The 14,422-nt window shown below is 42.8% G+C and overlaps 2 protein-coding genes across 2 annotated transcripts; one reads left to right on the forward strand and one right to left on the reverse strand.

The window, feature by feature from the left end:
- Positions 1 to 133: 133 nt before the first annotated feature.
- Positions 134 to 4,658, forward strand: GTF2A2 (general transcription factor IIA subunit 2). Its single transcript, XM_054388028.1, has 5 exons — positions 134 to 174; positions 695 to 833; positions 1,353 to 1,457; positions 2,623 to 2,749; positions 4,412 to 4,658. The coding sequence occupies exons 2-5, from the start codon at positions 762 to 764 to the stop codon at positions 4,435 to 4,437; spliced, it is 330 nt and encodes a 109-aa protein (XP_054244003.1). The 5' UTR covers positions 134 to 174; positions 695 to 761; the 3' UTR covers positions 4,438 to 4,658.
- An 8,376-nt stretch (positions 4,659 to 13,034) lies between these two features.
- GCNT3 (glucosaminyl (N-acetyl) transferase 3, mucin type) lies at positions 13,035 to 14,312 on the reverse strand. Its single transcript, XM_054388026.1, has one exon. The coding sequence runs from the start codon at positions 14,310 to 14,312 to the stop codon at positions 13,035 to 13,037; it is 1,278 nt and encodes a 425-aa protein (XP_054244001.1).
- Positions 14,313 to 14,422: the final 110 nt, after the last annotated feature.

Consider the following 14,422-nt stretch of genomic DNA (forward strand, 5'->3'; position numbering starts at 1 on the left):
ACCGTGCTCAGGAGCGGAGTGCTCCGCTCCCCTTTCGCCAGAGCCCAGCGCTGTACTGGGGGCCGCCTCCGGGGGCGGGATGAGGCCGGGCCCTGCTCCTGCGCTCGCCGTTCCGCTTCCGGGCCACGGGACGGCCGAGAAGGGGCCTCTACCTCTTCCGGCGGCGGGGAGCTGGTGAGGCTGGGGCTGCTGGAAGGGGCTTCACTGGACGAGAGCCGCGGGGTTGGGCCCGGCGGGGCAGCGCTGTCTGCACAGCTGCCTTCTCTCGCGGCGCGGGCTGCCCGCGCACGGCGGGCCGAGGCCAATGCTGATCGTAGCTGTGGATCGGCCGTGGGCACCTTTCCCCGCGTGCTCGGGGGTCCTGGGAGTCGGTGCGGGAAGGAAGGCCGCTGAGGCCCCAGCCCTTGCCTGAAATTTCGGTCCCGGCGCGGCGTGGGGGCGGGGATCGGTTTGGGCGCGGACAGAAACGGCCCCTACCCGTCGCGCCGCTTCCAACCCCGCCGGGCACAAAGGGCTCTCGGTGTCGGCCTGGGGCGACGCGGCCCCCACCCTCCTGCCGCTCGTGCTCCTAACTGCCGGTCAGTGTTTGCGGGGTGGGTTTTTGCATTCGGTTTGCTCTGGCTGTGTATTTTAAGGGCTCTGCTGTGTTTTTTAGGATTTTTTCCTTATTATTGTTTTATTTTTTTAAATTGAGAGCGAGGGCGTAGCAGACGTCCGGAGCCGTGGATGATCAGGGAGGTGTCCAGTTCGTCCGGTGAGCCATGGCGTACCAGCTGTATCGAAACACCACGCTGGGGAACAGTCTTCAGGAGAGTCTGGATGAGCTCATACAGGTGTGTGTTGGGGGTTTCGGGTTTGGGTAATTAGCTTAATAAAGAGAGAGGTGAAACATTAAAATGGCGGTCTGATTGCTGTATCGGGGTACTTGTCGGTGTTAGGGAACCTACTGATTGAAATAAAAAACTATTGATGCTCTGTTCACATGGGAAGTCTTAACATTCTAGATGAAGGAAAACGTTCTATGTAAGTAGCATAATTCCCTGTTGCGTGGCCCAGTATATGAATGGCCAGATTAATGTGGAACACTGGGATCAATTTCCTGCTCATCTGGTTGCTTATCATGAATATTCATCAGAGGAAATCTTTGTGTCACACAGAAAGTAATTTCAGCACATAATTTCTTCCTTCAGAGTTAAAATGGGACAAAGTAATTAAACACAAGAATGTAATAGTTCTGTAAATTGTTCTTTTAGAGATCTGCTTAATGTGAAGTTTGATGTTTTTAATTTTTTTCTGCATTTTTGAGTTTACTTTGAAAAAACTCTGAAGTTCTTTATTTTAAATTACTTTAGTCACAGCAGATCACGCCTCAACTGGCCCTTCAGGTGCTACTTCAGTTTGATAAAGCTATAAATTTGGCACTGGCACAACGAGTCAGGAACAGAGTCAATTTCAGGGTAAGATGACCACATATACAAGTTCTTCAGAAGGTACAGTAACAAAGAGTCGATGCAGAATGTCATATAAAGCTGTGTGCTCTAAGCAAAAACTTAAAAAGCTCCATTTTTGACTCTGAAATAACCGGCTGTTCACATTTATATTCTGCATGCAGTTGTGAGGCTTGTTATGCTCTTACTCTGCCAGGGCTCTTTTGAAGGAATACAAAAATCAAACAGATTTTGTGGGCTGGTGAAAACAGAGAAAGGGGAAGAGGGAAATGCTTCTATGCCATCTTCAGTGTCTTGCAGATGGGGAGACTTGCTTCTCTTAGTTGTACCTAGTAGGAATGAGTTGAGGCCAGGTTTTCAGCCACATCAATTTGACGTGAAGAGAGACCAGGAAGTTGTAGATCTACCCTTATTCAAGTTGCTGGATTGCTCTGTAACTATTTTCTGTAGGTATCATACAAAATTAAGTTGTTGGGTTTTTTTTCTTTTTTTCCAACTAGCCACCCTAATGTCAGCCAGCAAATTGTTAACTGTCGTCTTGATTGTAATTTGAGGAAAAGTAACATCCCAAAACAAATCAATTGTTCTGTATATGCAAAATGCATTAATGAATGACCCAAAATTTTACTTTAAAAAACTGTATAGAGTGTTTAAAAGAGCATAACTTGTCTAACACAGAACTTGCTTTGTGTACTTAACATGGTATAGAAAACTGTTCAGAATGTGCTTAGTGGATAGATTAAAAAACTGTTACTTAGAGTTTAAGTTTGTAGCTTCATAGAATCTGTATTGGTTTATCAGAGTATCAGTTTAAAATATGTGAAGCTGAAGGCCAAAATATTCTCTGTAACACATCTAGTATGAGGGATGCTTGATCTTTTCTGATACTGGTTTTATCTACCCGTTAGAAAAGTTGTAAATCTTCTCAGTGTACCTGTGAAGCTTCCTCTTACACTGTAGTCACTGCATGGTCTTGAAAATTTCAGCCATTGGAGGACATTTAGATTGCAGTTTTCCTTAGAATTTGTTTGCCAAGTTTGTGTGCATTCAGGTTTACAGCTGGCTTTGTAGCAAGCCTAGGTCTAGAAGGTACATGAGTCAGTGACAGTAAACATCATACTGTCTGTTACTATTGGGATGCACCCTGAGGAGAATGTCTCTTGTCTTTTTAAAGGGGTCTCTGAATACATACAGGTTCTGTGACAATGTATGGACGTTTGTACTCAATGATGTTGAATTTCGGGAGGTCACTGAACTTGTGAAAGTGGATAAAGTGAAAATTGTAGCATGTGATGGAAAAAGTAAGTATGGAAATTGATATAAATAAGCTGAGACACGAGACTTGATCAGTCATAGAAAGCTTTGACCAAATTTGTCTGATTAAAGCTAGACTGATTTTGTTACTCGGACAAAAGTAGGGTTCTGAGTTCCCTTTTACATATGATGAGAAATGAAACCAAAACAAGCTAAATGCTTCCATAAGCCAAAAGCACTGAAATAGGAATGTGTTTGAGACTGCTGTGCACCTGTTGTTGGGAAGTACATGCTATCAGAGTGATTAGAAAGTCAAAAGTAATCTTAACTAAATTTGGGTGGTGGTGCTGATTCTAGTATTAATCTGTTTTGGTATAACAGCACCATGGTTTATTCAATTCAAGGATTGCTTCACTAATCTGAGCAAGTTATTGTCTGAGAAGGCTGTTGAAGCAGTTGTCTGCTGGATGTGATAGTAGGGTACCCAAGCACACGAGAAGCTCATGCTAGCATTTGCAAATAATATTTTAATATTTCTGTATTGCTCAAGAGACTCATCGTTAGTACGTTGCTTATTGGAGTTTTTGATTCTGTGATCTGCTCGATTGGATTATTTTTGTCAATGTTCCTTTAAATTATCTCCTGGGAATCGTAATGTAGTGGCTTTTGTGGCAAGCTGGTTTATAACTTTTTTGAAACCATCAGTGTAGCAGAATATTGCTAAAGATCTGTGAACTGGTGCCACTATTTCATCCCCAGGAAGTGATGCTAAAAAGAAGAACTGAAAATGGAAAAGGCTTTATTTAAATATGCACTAGACATCTGAAACAGGTTGTCCATGGCTTGCTGATCTTGGCATAATTACAGTAGTCACTTCAAGAGTTGACAATTTATTGTTTGCTCAACTTCTGCTGTTAGCCAAAGCATATAATCTTACTCTGTTTATTTTTTGTGTGCTCATTATAGTTAGTAGAAGAAACCTTACTTTCCAAGTATTAATTGTTTTCACTCTGATAAAATATGTAGATAAGATTTAAAAAACTGGGTGACTTAAAGTTGTTATGAATGTTGCAGCCTTTTTTCCCACAAGAAGTTCATTGGCTAAAGGAGCATAGTAAACACTGGTTTGCCTTTGTCCATATACAAGTTAGTTTTTTTTCCCATAGCTCATAAGAACAAGAAAGCAGTAACGATAGTAATACCAGAAGTTGAACTGGTGTTGATTGGTGCTTCTGACTGAAGTTCAGAGCAGAGAATTGCTCTCAGTTGTTCTGTGAAGATCATGCTCATTCTTGCACATATTTCAAAATGAAGGTTATGTGAAATGTGCCAATCTCTTTCTTTTCAGTAGGAAATGTGATTTAGCCAGTGTGCTCATGGCTGACAACAACGAAGTGTTCGTGTATGACAAGTTAGAGCAAAGTTTCTTCTGTTTGTAATGCCTTAATAGCAAGTGATGTGTATGCACAATCTTGAAGTTTTGTGCTGGCTCTCTCCAGTGTTCCTAAGTGAAGTGAAACAGCACAAGCAGTTCATGCATTGCATCAGTTGCAGTGGAGGGAATTGTGTAGGTACAGAACACATTCTAAAATGCTTGAGGAATGGTTTTGAGCCTGAGAAGGTATTAGAGAATGGTGTTGGTTCTCTTTAATTTATGCCCAACTGTAGTGGGGATATGTATCACTGACGCTTTCTTTTTTATTTCCTAGATACTGGTTCCAATACTGCAGAATGAATAGAACTGTGGTTTGTCTGCAATATTTTCTGTTGATACGCAGCACTTTCTGGAGAGAAGCATGGAAAGGGACTGTGTTGATATTTAATTTTTGTGATGCAGATATGAATTAATCCATACTAGAAAGCATCACAGAATGAGGGCAGAAGAAATACCTGTAGCATTTCTTCAGTTCACCTTATAGGACATGAATACGATGTTGCTTTTTTCTTATTTTTAAATACAACAGCTACTGTTGCCTTTTTTTTTTTTGTTCAAAATAATTTCTGTAATAAACTTTTATTTAAAATCATGTGAATGAGTGATCATTGAAAAAGTTTGCTTCAAAAGAATCTTTAAGTCAGCTGGCAGCTGAGTCCTGGCAGTCCAGTTACAAGAGAGGGGCTTACTCCTTCCCTCCACGCTCCTTCCACTCCCTTACCCTCTGGGTGGGCAAGGAGGAAAGGATGGGGAAAGGTGAAACTGTCAGCTGAGGTAAGGACAATTTACTACTCTCTTGCAGGGATATCAGATTACACAAAGGGAAAAGAACAAAAAAACAGGAGAAAAGGTACCAGTGTACACAGCAGACAAAACCACGAAAGCACTCACATGCAAACCAAAACCAGAACCAGCACGGAAATGGGAAAGAAACACAACCCCCCCCCCAACAAGAAACTTAAACTATAGAATATATTGCAAATTCCATAAACCTTGGCCAGGCCCTTTCCTGTCATGCAGTGAGCATGATGTGAGCATGGTGTTGAATATACAATCCAGCTTGCTCTTGCTCTGTGTGCCACTGGGCGGTAGGGGTGGTGTAGCACTGTTCCCCCACCCCCTATCCTCCTAGTGGGGTTTAAACATTTTTTTTGTTCCCTAATAATCATGTGGTAAACTGAATTTCAGCACTTACATGTATAGAAGCTTGCTGTTTCTATCTCCAACTCTTTGCAATCTCTTCCTGTTGATACAAATCTCAGTTCTCTGTAGCCTCTGGACTCCATCCTAATGCAAATAATTAGATGTCTGATTTTGTTCCAATTAAGTGTGTATTAGCATATTTACTATTATATTTATTCATTAAAAACAAATTTAATGGAGAGCACAATTGGACTGATGATGTGGGGTTATTGTGCAGAACAGATTTATGTTTACATTTCATTTATCCTTTCCTATCAGATTTCTCTCGTGTTTCAACAGTTGTACACTATTGATTTAGCACTCTCAGGCTTAGTGCTACCCTAGCTGTTAGAAGAAGAAATACTTGATTGAAAAAGAAAATATGGTAACAAATACATAAAAACTGAATGAAAGGAGAAATAATTGACAAAAATGTATTTTACTTAGTAATCCATGAAATTCAAATCAATATGAGCAGGAACCTGAAATGATTATGTTCATAATTCAGGCAAACTTTGCTGACTCAATAGAAAAGTAGTAATATTTCCATTGAAGCTCTAGACTTGGTCCTTTGGAAGGAGAAGGTGATGGGATACTCTGAGCTGATGCCTAACACTAATATTTTTTAGTTGTATACCCTACTTACCTAGTAGGTCCTATTCAATGTGAAAACTAAGATTTGAATATTGCCTTGCCTTGTAGGTAAGCTTTTGAAAAGCCCTCTACATAAGTCTTGCTGCACTGAGAAAAAAGTGACACTGATGTTCTTGATTAGCATGTTGTTTAGCCTGAGTTAAGTGGCAAAAAGGTGACAGAGATGTTATGTGTGCTTCTGAACTAACTCTTTAGATTTCTCGTAAGATTTTTCATTTTGCTAATAATAAAAGCAATGCACAACAGACTTTAAAGATTTTTGGAGCAAATAGAACTGCTACAAATAGGAAACAATCTGTTCCTGGGCACAGTAATACTGAAGGTACTGTGTGCTGAGGGAATCTGTAATTTAGTCTGTATGAAAGGCTTGAAAATACGCACAACTGGGGAGTAAAATTTTAAGTGAAAGAGCAAACAAGTGAGAGGAACAAGTGGCCAGTCATGGTATCTGCAATCTAGACATTCCGTTCTCTCAAGCCAAAAGTCTAAGACCTTTTATACAAAGCAACAGCAAGAGAGGAGTTACCACACAAAAATAAGAAAGGCAGGCAAACATGTACCCTGAACTTTTTGTACTGCTGTTGTCTAGCTAATTATTGGTGATATTAGAAGCTTTATTTCACACCTAGTTAATGTTCTAATATCGCTGTTAAAATTTTTCTGGTAATGTAGGCTAGTACTGCTTGGTTATGACAAATGCATCAAGCTGCTGTTCTACAAGCTGCTTGTTTTCCACTCATGGTAGAATCCTTTCTCTTTTCTATGTACTTTAATTATTACCAAGTAAGTATTACAACTGACTTATTAGTCCTAAAATTAGCTTACATATGCATCTTTGATCTCCATGACAGTGCAGTGTTGGGCAATGCAGATATCTGATGTTTTGAATCTCAGATGTTTCTAGGACATGGAATTCAAATCTATATGCATACAGACTACCTAGATACACACAGAATACTTGAACTTTTGTGATCGATGTGACTCTTCGCTCTTGTGTTCTGTTGTCCTTGGGAGCCAAAGGGCAATCTGTGTGCATATGCAGCAGAAAAGCATTTGGCAGCCTTGTTCCCTGCACAGTTCTGTTATGGTGCAGAGCTCCAGGTACTGCTTCTTTAGTGTCTTTTCATTCAGTGAAGATACTGTTGAAAAGTGCAGAAGTTAGTGTTGCTTTTGAGTATGTGAAGCAATAAAATGAATAAGCATTGCTTTATGGTTTCTAAAACTTCTAAAGTAAACCTTCACACAGGTCTGGTGTTCCTACCTTTTCTGGCTTTTTTTTTTTGTATTTTGTTTGGAAATACCCTGTTCTTAGCTTACTTCCATTTTCTCTCTTTTTATGTGTTGTTTCTAAACTGACCTTTTTTGTTTTTTCCTTTTTTTTTTTTTTTCCCCTGAAACTCCCCATTCAGCCTAAGGTAGATGCTCTGTTAACATTGCCTTTTCTTTAGGAAAAAACTCCTGAGGCATACTGAGCTGTGAATAACTTGGGAATAACCTTGATGTCTAGAATTTCTCCAGTGATGCTTGGGGTAGTATCTGCCTATGGAATGAAGACTGCTGTCTGCTCACTGCTGAAGAGAAGCTTGCCTAAGCTTCTGGAGGAATTAATTCCTGCAAACATTGCAATTGTTAACACAAGCTCCAACAGTAGCTTGGCAGCAGTCATATTTTTTGGCTTTAACCACATTTCTGGGATGGTGGTTGTCTAGGCACTGGATCTGGTACCTGTATGGACACTGTTTCAGTTCACTGAAGGAGAAGAGCAAAGAGAAGGTAAGGAGCACCTGATGCCAATATTCTTCCCACATTTATTGCATACTCGCTGTAACTCTTGCTCCTTCTACAAGGTTCAACAAGGACAAGTGTAGAATCCTGCACCTTGGGAAGAATAACCCCCTGCACCTCTACAGGTTGGCCTGCTAGAAAGCAATTCCACAAAGAATGATGTGGGAGTGCTGGTGGACAAGTTTACCATGAGCTGGTAGTGTGCTCTGGTGACCACGCAGGCCAAAGATATCCTGGGGTGCATGAAGATGAATGTGACCAGCAGTTTGAGGGAGGTTCACCTCCCTCTCTACTCTGGCTCCATCTGAAGTATCATGTCCAATTTTAAGCTTCCCAGTTCAAGAGAGACAGAGAGCTACTGGAGAGAGCCTGATGAAAGGCTATGAAGCTGATAAGAGGATTGGTCTTACAAGGAGAGGCTGAGGGACCTGAGGCACTGTAGCCTGGAGAAGAGCAGACTGAGAGGCCATCTTCTCAGTGCTTATAAATATCCAAAGAATTCCAAACACTGGGGATGGAATCTTTTCAGTGGTGTCGAGTGATAGGACAAGGGGCAATGGGCACAAACTAGACAACAGGAAGTTCTATCTAAATATAAGGAAAAATTTTCTTCTTGTGAAGGTGATGGAGCACTGGAACAGGCTGCCTAGGGAGGTTGTGGAAGTCTCCTTTTCTGGAGACTTTCAAAACCCACCTGGGTGTGATTCAATGCAACCTGCTGTATACAAGCCTGCTTTAGCAGGGGGTTTGGACTAGATGATCTCCAGAGATCTCTTCCAACCCCTACTGTTCTGTGTGATTCTGTATTTTTTTTTTTAATTTGAATTTCAACTAATTCCTCCATGTTCATATAATTAATGTGTTGTTTTTGAAGATTTGTTGAACTGTGACCTGAAAGTGTTAACTCCAATTTTGTTTACAAAACTACTTTAAAATACATCAGAAGACAAACCATCTTGTTGTCTACAGTATACTTGCTGCTGCCTATTTGGTTCTTTGTCTGTAGTGTTATTGACCACTTCATTTATTTAGATACTTTTTATTTTCTTCAGAAAGGTCACAGTTGCTTCCACCTATCAGTATCAGAAAGTAAAAGATATGTTTGCTCCTTGACGTTGAACTGGATTGGATGTTTCTATTTAGAAAGTAAATTAACTTAAAAGGAGAAGGAAGAGGTAAACACCAATATGCATGTGGCTGTGAGTGACTACCTGTGTTTAAACATGGCTTCCAAGAAAAAGGATTTTGTGAATTCCTTATGTGAGCAAACCAGGATATTATCTGATGTAAGCTGTTTGCTCATTCAGGGATGTCAATACTTGACTTTAAATGTTATCAGAGACACGCAAATTAAAGCAAAGTGCAAAGGAAGAATTTATGATGAATTCCCAGAAGACAAGTTTAATCAGGATCATTGTGTACATTTACACAATGACTAGGTACAAAGAGACAGATGAGAGTTACTCAAAATAAAGATATTTGTTTTAAGGGATCTCAACAGCTTAGGAGATAGTGTTTCAGTTAAGGTACTAGTGACTTGGGCTTGGTTTTTCATACTCTAGGGGTTCCTGGGTGGGGAGAAAGAAAAGTAGGAGCATGGTAAAAAGCATTTTAACTTTAATGGCTCTACTTGAAGAACCTATATTTTGATATGCCAGTGTGACTTTGGGCTAGAGCTTGTCCTACTCTATTTGAAGTTTATTCATTTTTCAATTCTGCAACTAACCTTGGGGAATTACATCCTTTCTTTGGGCCCTGATGCCAGTTTTCTAAGATGCTAGCAATCTTGTTTCTAACTTGGAGATCTCTGGAATACAAAGTTGTATATTAGAGCTGAGTGATGATGATGTTATTATTATTATTATTGTCATTTGTAATGGTATGGAGACAAATCTGGTTTTTGTTTTTCTGTATCACTGCTTTGGCATGTGACTGCACTCTGACATTTCTAATGTCTTTGGAAGGGGAAATGCTAAGAACATTCTTTTGTAAGAATCTTTTTGTCTTAGTTCACCTTCTCCATTTGGGAGTAGTCTCAGACTTTCAGAATATATTAAGTCACTACTAAAAGGAGAAGATGAATTGAAAATGAATTTGCACAGGATACGCCTTTGTTTTTGGAACCAAATAATCCAAGATAAATTGTGAACAATGCCAACAGAAGCTGAAATTTTTTTTTTTAATCAAGAAAAATTGGACATGGAAGTTTGTAAGTTGCTTACGTCTCCAGGTACTAATGCCAGAACATTAATTTTCATACAAATCAGTGAACTCAAATGGAGAAGGCTGTGTAGGCTATGCTGTTAGGTAACTGCTGTTCCTCTTGGCATGTCACCAAGCTGGTAATTTTGGCATGTTGGTTTGAGACCTTCATATTCTATGGGCAAGCTCTTTCAAATGTGGATAAATACCTAGGTTCTCTGTCTCCAAGTTTAACCAGGAAGACCATAGACTGCATAAGTAACATAAAAAGAAAAATAATTTGGACTTTGCTAAAAGACTTATTCTGTGGTTTAAGCCCAGCCATCACACAGCTGCTCACTCACTCTTCTTCCCCATCAGTGGGACAGGAAGGAGAGTTGGAAGAAAAAGGTAAAACCTTGTGGGCAGAATAAGGACAGTTCACACGGAAATGAGTAGTAACAGTAAATAGTATTGTTACTATTGAAAGCATATATGGAGCAATGCACAATGCAATTGCTCACCACCTGGAACCAAATGCTCAGCCTGTTCCCAAGAAGCAATCCCTCATGAGCATGAAGTCATAGACTATCCCCTTTTCTGATTTGCATCAGCTGTCCTGGCTGTGTCCCTTCCCAGTTGATTCTGAAAATTAACTCTATTCCAGCTGAACCCTGGACAACTTACCATGCAACAGATTTGAAGTGGTGCTTTTTTGCCCCCTCAGATTTAAACACTTGTCTCTGTCTCTCTCCATTTGTAACATTTTTTGCCAGGGCAGTGTCTGTCAATAATAGATGAAACACTGTTATTTAAATAGTATATACAAGCAATACTTATTTCTGAGAGAAGAAACAGGCAAAGTTAAACATATTTACAGACTGAATAGGACATAAAGTAACTGTTAACAAACCTGTAAGTAACTTGGCAGTATACAGCTTTCTTTACAGGTACACTTGTAAAATAGCAGAAGGGTAGCTTTTTCGACAGTCTTTCGCTACTTCAGGCTGAGATCCTTCCACTCTCTAAACACCTTTTTCCTTTTTGTAGGTGCACAGAAGTTTCTTTCATAAAGAAATTATTTAGATATTCTTACAGACATCCATTTCATGGATGGGTTGGTTTTGATGCAATTCTTTAAATAGAAAATAATGGATTTTTTTTTCTCTCATGAATACACCCATTTTCTTCTCTATTTTCCAAGGGAAAAAAGTAACACCTTGCCATAGTCAGAAACACATTGAACCAGTTTTAGTCCAAAAACTTGAATGTATCCCAGTCCCCCACTGAACCACTTACAGTGACAGTTTACCATTCTGAGCTAATACGTATTGATGTAAAGTAAACTAAAGAGATCCTACAAGTAAAATCAGATTAGGCAGCAGTGGTTTGATGCAGTCTTCTGTGTTGGATTTGAGTTCTTTCCCTCAGTCAGCAAAGCAGGTTTCTTTGTTCTAAAATAATGTACTAGATATGGAGATATTTGCTATTTAGTGTTGAATTTGCATCTGCAACCATTTAAAAATTTTCTATCAAATTAACATAATGCTTTAATGCCCCTTGTAACAGATGTGTGCTTACATAACTTGGCCAGCTTCACCACTGGGACCAGAAATACTGTTACTTTATTTGCTCTTTTTGAACGAACAAATGCCCAATGATGTTAGGTATTTGTGTCTGAGAGCTTCTCTGCCAGTAGTTAGGAGATTTGCTTATACTGTTTGCTGTGAAATCTTAGCATTTAAACAAGTCATCATATTACACCAAGTTCAGTTTCATAATCTTTAACAAAATCATGACGCACCTTTTCAAGTCAGTTATTTAATTTCTCATCCTATTAAAAAAAAGTGTTTTAAAGATCTGTGTCACTGATGTATTAGTATCATCTACCTGTATCTTGGTTCTATGGAATTGTATCAGATGTTCTTCATATAATGCTAATTCTCTACTAGAGCCCTTTAATTTATAGAGCTGGGAGCTCTATAATTTTTTTACTGACAGAAAAAAATTACTTCTAAAATGTTTTTGGTAGTACAAGACAACCAAATTAATCCCTCAGCATTACAGGTGGTGAGAAGCTGTTGGATCTGTGGAAAGTGGCTGGATTTGATGTGACAAGGTGGGAAAAATGCACAAGTGAAAGACATTAATTCACAAATCTTCACTTTCAGCTACTGGAACCTTAAGGAAAACATGTTGGATGATTGTTTTGTTCATCTGAAAGGCCAGATACACTTCTGGATGTGTAAATTATCTTACTGAAAGAGAAAACTCCTCAAAAAAAAGTTTTTTCCAGATGGGAGAGAGAGGGGAATTTTTTTTTTTTTAAATATATGTTTGCACACCATTAAGGAGGATGCTGAGGGGGTAACTGGTTTAATGGCTCTGCCTAGGAGCACAACCAGGATACAGAACACCAAAAAGCCATTTCGTTTAGTATATTTGATTTTATTGAATGTTTTTTGGGTTGTTTGTTTTTTTTTTTAATGGCTATTGACAGAAAGTGAACTTTAGCAGGAGCAGCACCAGCTGTTAAACTGAGCAGTGCAGCAGGTGCCAGGAGCAGGTGGCCTGCCAGGTGCTTTATACAAAAGCAAATTAATTACAGTTTCAGCTCCGCTTGTAGCAGGATATGGAGTTACCTGCCTGCTTACCACAAGAAGTCCTGGGATCGCTTGAGAACAGGAGAAGGGAAAAGCACACTACCCTCGCCTTTGGGGCGGTCTGTCAGAAAGACGCCCGGAGTGCCGGGCGGGAGACCGCGCTGCACCGCGCTGTCTCTGAGAGGAAACTCATGGGTCTGGGCGCAGCGCGGGAAGCTGAGCCCTCCCGCCCCTCAACCTCGGGCGTTCGCTCTGCCAGGCCCCGCCGAGGCGGCGCCCCCTGCCCAGCCCTTCCCGTCCGTAGTTACCTCGCGCGCGGCCTCTGAGGGCCGGTAGCTCAGGGGCTCGCGCCCTCCCGCCCCGCGCAGGTTCCTCTGACAAGGCGGGCAAAGCGCCTGCGCTCGTTCCTCCTCACGGCGCGGGGATCCTGACGCTCCTGCGACCCCGCCGGTCGGACTCGCCTAGGGAACGCGGGGCTGCCGTGGCGTCCCATCAGAGTCCCCGGCCATAGAGGGCCCTGTGGCGCAGGTGTTCCTCGAGACACTGAATGGCGGCATCGTCCACTTGGGGGTCGAACTTATTGGCCAAGAGGTGGTGCTGCTGGAGCATCCAGGACACGTCGCCCGCTCCGTAGATGCAGACGGCACGCTGGTGCTGGCCAGTGCAGGGTGGGTAGGGCGCGCCCTTGCTGGTGTCGCCCTCCATGTACTGCCATTTGACCAGACGGGGCAGGGCATTCATATCTGAGAGCTGGAACTTGTCACTCTGAGGCATGGCGCCTGGCACGCCAGGCATGCGGTTGAGGGTGGCCCAAACATGCTCATCAGGGCTGTAGGTGTCCTTGGCCCACTCGAGGAACTTCTGTGCCGTGGGGTTCTCAAAGATGTGCTGCACGAAGGCCCGTGTGACTAGAATGTACGCGTTGCCTGTGAATATGGGATAGTTGTGGGGTGGTGGCTCTTTCTTTGTGGCTGTCCGGGAGATGGACTTTGCCACTTCATGGTGGTACTGCCAACGCTCCCGCTTGATGGCCGAGGGCCTCTCAGACTCCATGCTATTCCGCCCCTGTAGGACCTTCAGGGCACGGACGATCTCGGCGTTGGTCTTGATGGGAAAATCGGTGCCACAGGTGTTGAGGAGATAGCGCCATGGCACGGGGCTCTGTAACAGGTCCTGCATGCAGTTGAGGTCGGCTTGCAACCGGGACCAGGAGGCATAGACCACATTTTCCAAGCGGCTAGCCACAAAGACATTGGGGAAGCAATCTGCTATGGCCCGTACAGCCTCCTGGAAGACAGCTGGGGACTTGCGGTCAATGTGGATGCAGTAGACATTCTGCGGAGCATAGACGGACCGCAGAAGCCGCTCAAACATCTCGATTTTGTTGTGGATGACCATGGAGTAGGCGATGGGGAACTCTGCCTCCTCTTGACTCAGGGGGAATTCGATGAACCGTCGGGTCTCCTTGAAGCTGCTGCAATCCCTCGTCATGTTCAGGTAGTTGCCGGGCGTCAGGGAAGCCCTTTTGTTGGCAAGCTCCATGTTGCTGAGCCGGGCCTGCTGGATGGCTCTTTCGTCCCCGTGGACGACCCCCGAGCAGTTGATCCTTCTGTCGGGGGTGAGCTCCAGCGCCCGGCGGCAGCGAGGGTGGTTGGCGGGGCAGGGGCGGCTGACACTGCGCAGCGCCACGGCGGCGGCCAGCAGCAGGGAGCCGAGCAGCACCGCGCCACGCCGCCGCGCCGCCGGGGGACTCCTGTCGCACAGCCGCATGCTCCCGCCACGTGCGGGCCGCCCGCCCGCCGCGCGGGCCGAAGGGCTGCCCGAGCCTCCTGTGCCGCCCTTCGCCGCCCAGCCGTGGGGCCTGCCGCCGCCCGGGCTGT

Source organism: Indicator indicator, chromosome 16, assembly GCF_027791375.1.
Source record: "Indicator indicator isolate 239-I01 chromosome 16, UM_Iind_1.1, whole genome shotgun sequence".
In the NCBI taxonomy this organism is placed as follows: Eukaryota; Metazoa; Chordata; class Aves; order Piciformes; family Indicatoridae; genus Indicator; species Indicator indicator.